This window comes from Centruroides sculpturatus, unplaced genomic scaffold (genome assembly GCF_000671375.1).
Source record: "Centruroides sculpturatus isolate CEXI.00-Female unplaced genomic scaffold, Cexi_2.0 scaffold2259, whole genome shotgun sequence".
Classification (NCBI taxonomy): Eukaryota; Metazoa; Arthropoda; class Arachnida; order Scorpiones; family Buthidae; genus Centruroides; species Centruroides sculpturatus.
Genome location: NW_019386442.1, coordinates 53,376 through 56,202, shown reverse-complemented (window position 1 = coordinate 56,202; position 2,827 = coordinate 53,376). Strand labels below are relative to the sequence as shown.

General features: G+C 34.5%; 1 protein-coding gene across 1 annotated transcript; it reads left to right on the top strand.

The window, feature by feature from the left end:
• Positions 1-4: 4 nt before the first annotated feature.
• Positions 5-1,093, top strand: LOC111614981 (alpha-(1,3)-fucosyltransferase fut-6-like; the record flags this gene model as incomplete). Its single annotated transcript, XM_023356353.1, has 1 exon — positions 5-1,093. A coding segment is annotated over one exon (1,089 nt), but the record flags the coding sequence as incomplete, so codon positions are not given.
• Positions 1,094-2,827: the final 1,734 nt, after the last annotated feature.

Below are 2,827 nucleotides of genomic sequence, written 5' to 3'. Positions count from 1 at the left end.
GTTAACTCAGTTCCAATTTCCGATATCTTTCGAACGACAAAAAGAATTTATAGTACAAAATATTTCGGAATTTAATCAGAAAAAAAATACACCGAAGTTAATATATTTAGCAACGAAATATTATGGTAAAGATTGGTCTAAAAGTTACTATTACTTCGATAAACTGAGTAATCCCTTCGTTGATAACGGTTGTATAGTAAATAATTGCCGTGTTACTAGGAATAAAAACAATTTAAACGTATCAGATGCTGTGTTATTTCATGCTAGGGATATCGAAATGGAAGCGATATCAATCAATCGTCGATCAGATCAAATTTGGATCTTCTATACGCTAGAACCACCCTGGTTAGAACTCGTCGACTTAAAAAAATTGAATAACGTATTCAATTGGACCATGACCTATAGACAAGATTCGGATGTGGTAGTTAAGTACGGAATTAAAAAGAGAACGGACAGACACACGCCAGTATTAACGATTTGGGAAGGGAGAAAGAATGCAGCATTGTGGTACGTCAGCAATTGTTGCACGCAAAGTGGAAGAGAGGAATACGTTCAATTGTTAAGAGAATTTTTTCCCATAGACATCATAGGAGGATGTGGTAAAGAAGCGTGTCGACCCGCAAATTCAGCTCGCTGTTACAAGAAAATGAAGAAATATAAATTCTATCTTTCGTTTGAAAATGCAATCTGTAAGCATTACGTAACGGAAAAATTTTATCAAATTTTAAGATATGATATAATACCAATTGTTATGGGAGATGGAGAATATTACTCAACAATTGCTCCACCGGATTCTTATATAAACGCTATGAATTATCCAAATCCAGTAGATTTGGCTTCATATTTATGGAAAATATCTGAAAATAAAAGCTTGTATCATTCGTTTTTTAGTTGGAAGAACCATTACGAAATCGTTTTACATCCTTGGATGTGTTCTCTATGCGAAAAATTGCAAAGTAAAGGAAACGTTTCCATTGTTAAACACTTGAAGCATTGGTGGGAGGATGAAGCCAGATGTAAAAAATGGACTCTTTCCGGTTTTCTTCCTGTGAATTCTGTAATGTTTCCTTGTTATCACACACACAATTTATAAAAAACTATATATATAAACCTATATACAGACATATAGGGCCTACTTATGTTGATATATAGATAAGTACACAATACTGGACTTAGGCATATATGGCCCTAAGCTGTAACGTATATAACAGGCCTTTCGCCTCCACCAAATAATAATACATGCAAAAATGTAAGGCCCTAAACCATGGAATCATAAAACGTGAGGCCCTAAGCTTCTGCTTGTGTGTAAATTAAAAAAAAAAATCATGAATTTTTTTAAACGGTACAAAATCTGTAGAATAATGATCATAAAAGTTCAATTTTACTATATTAATATGAAACTCGCATGTTTAATTATAACAAATTAAAGTTCATTGCTGCTTGTTTAAAACAAGTTTATAGATTCTTCGCGATTTTCCACGAAGGGGAACGATCGCACTCACAATATTGTTTATTAGAGAGGTTGCGGCCGACGTTTTCAACGCGAAAATGTGTACGTCTGACGTTCAACGCCACCACCCTGTAAGCCTAGAAGTTTGACAATGGCGTTTGGAACGTCAGTAGAATCATGCTCGACGTTCCAAACGCCAATTGATAACAGCGGGGCTGTGGAGTCGCGTAAAAATCTACCGACTCCGACTCCGACTAGGGGCAGACTTGTTACTGAAAGAGACTCGGAAATTCTGACGTCATCACGTGACCTCAGAATAAAATATTCAATAAATAGAGTTGTAATAAAGATAGTGTGTAGAAACTTTTTATTCCAAAGCTAAAAGACTTCTGTAAGTAATATATAAATATGTATTCGATCATTTTTACTTTTCCGGCTGTTATATATAACAGAGAAAAGTGTAGCGCTCACTCAAAAAATGACCCCTCCCAAATTTTTACATTTTTGGACTCGGGACACCTTGAAATTTCGAGATACGCAAAAGATTCGAGGTTTTTTTCTATATGTGTGGATGTTAGACTGTGTGGGGGGCATGATTTCGTTCACCCTGTTTGAAGCGTAATAATTTCTATGGTCAGAGTGGTCGGAATCGGAGCCAGATGGTTTAACACTATCAATTCGGAATAACATAGAACAATATCAATTCGGAGCAACATAGAACAAATGTTAGTATTTCTAATACTTTCTTTTTGGAAAACACAACAGCCTTAGAAGTCTATAATACTATAGAAGGTTTGAAAAACAGCACTCCAGACATCAGTTTTTTAAATATTGAAATCTTAAAACACATATCTGATATTTTAGCTCAACCATTATCGTATCTGATAAATAAATCTTTTGAAAATGGTTACTTTCCGGAAAAACTAAATCAAAACTTAGTTTTGCCATTATATAAAAAAGGATCAAAAAGTGAAATTGAAAATTATCGCCCCATAATAATAGTGTCGGTGTTGGCTAAAATTTTCGAGAAGATTTTTTACAAGAGATTTTCAACTTTTATAGACAGATTCCAGGTTATTCACAGAAACCAATACGCTTATAAACGAGGATTTTCGATGGTAGATGCTTTGTTGCATTTGAAACAATCAATAACGTCACAACTCGACAAATCGAAAATAGCAATATCAGTTTTTGTGGACCTTTCAAAGGCATTCGATAGCTTAAATCATGAAATTTTGTATTAAAAATTGCAAACTGTTGGTCTAAGAGGGACTGCTCTAAGCTAGTTAAAATCATACTTGTCAAACAGAATTTACTTTGTAAAAATTGGACAGATTATCTCCAGTTCTTTCAGGCCAAACAAGGGCGTTCCTCGAG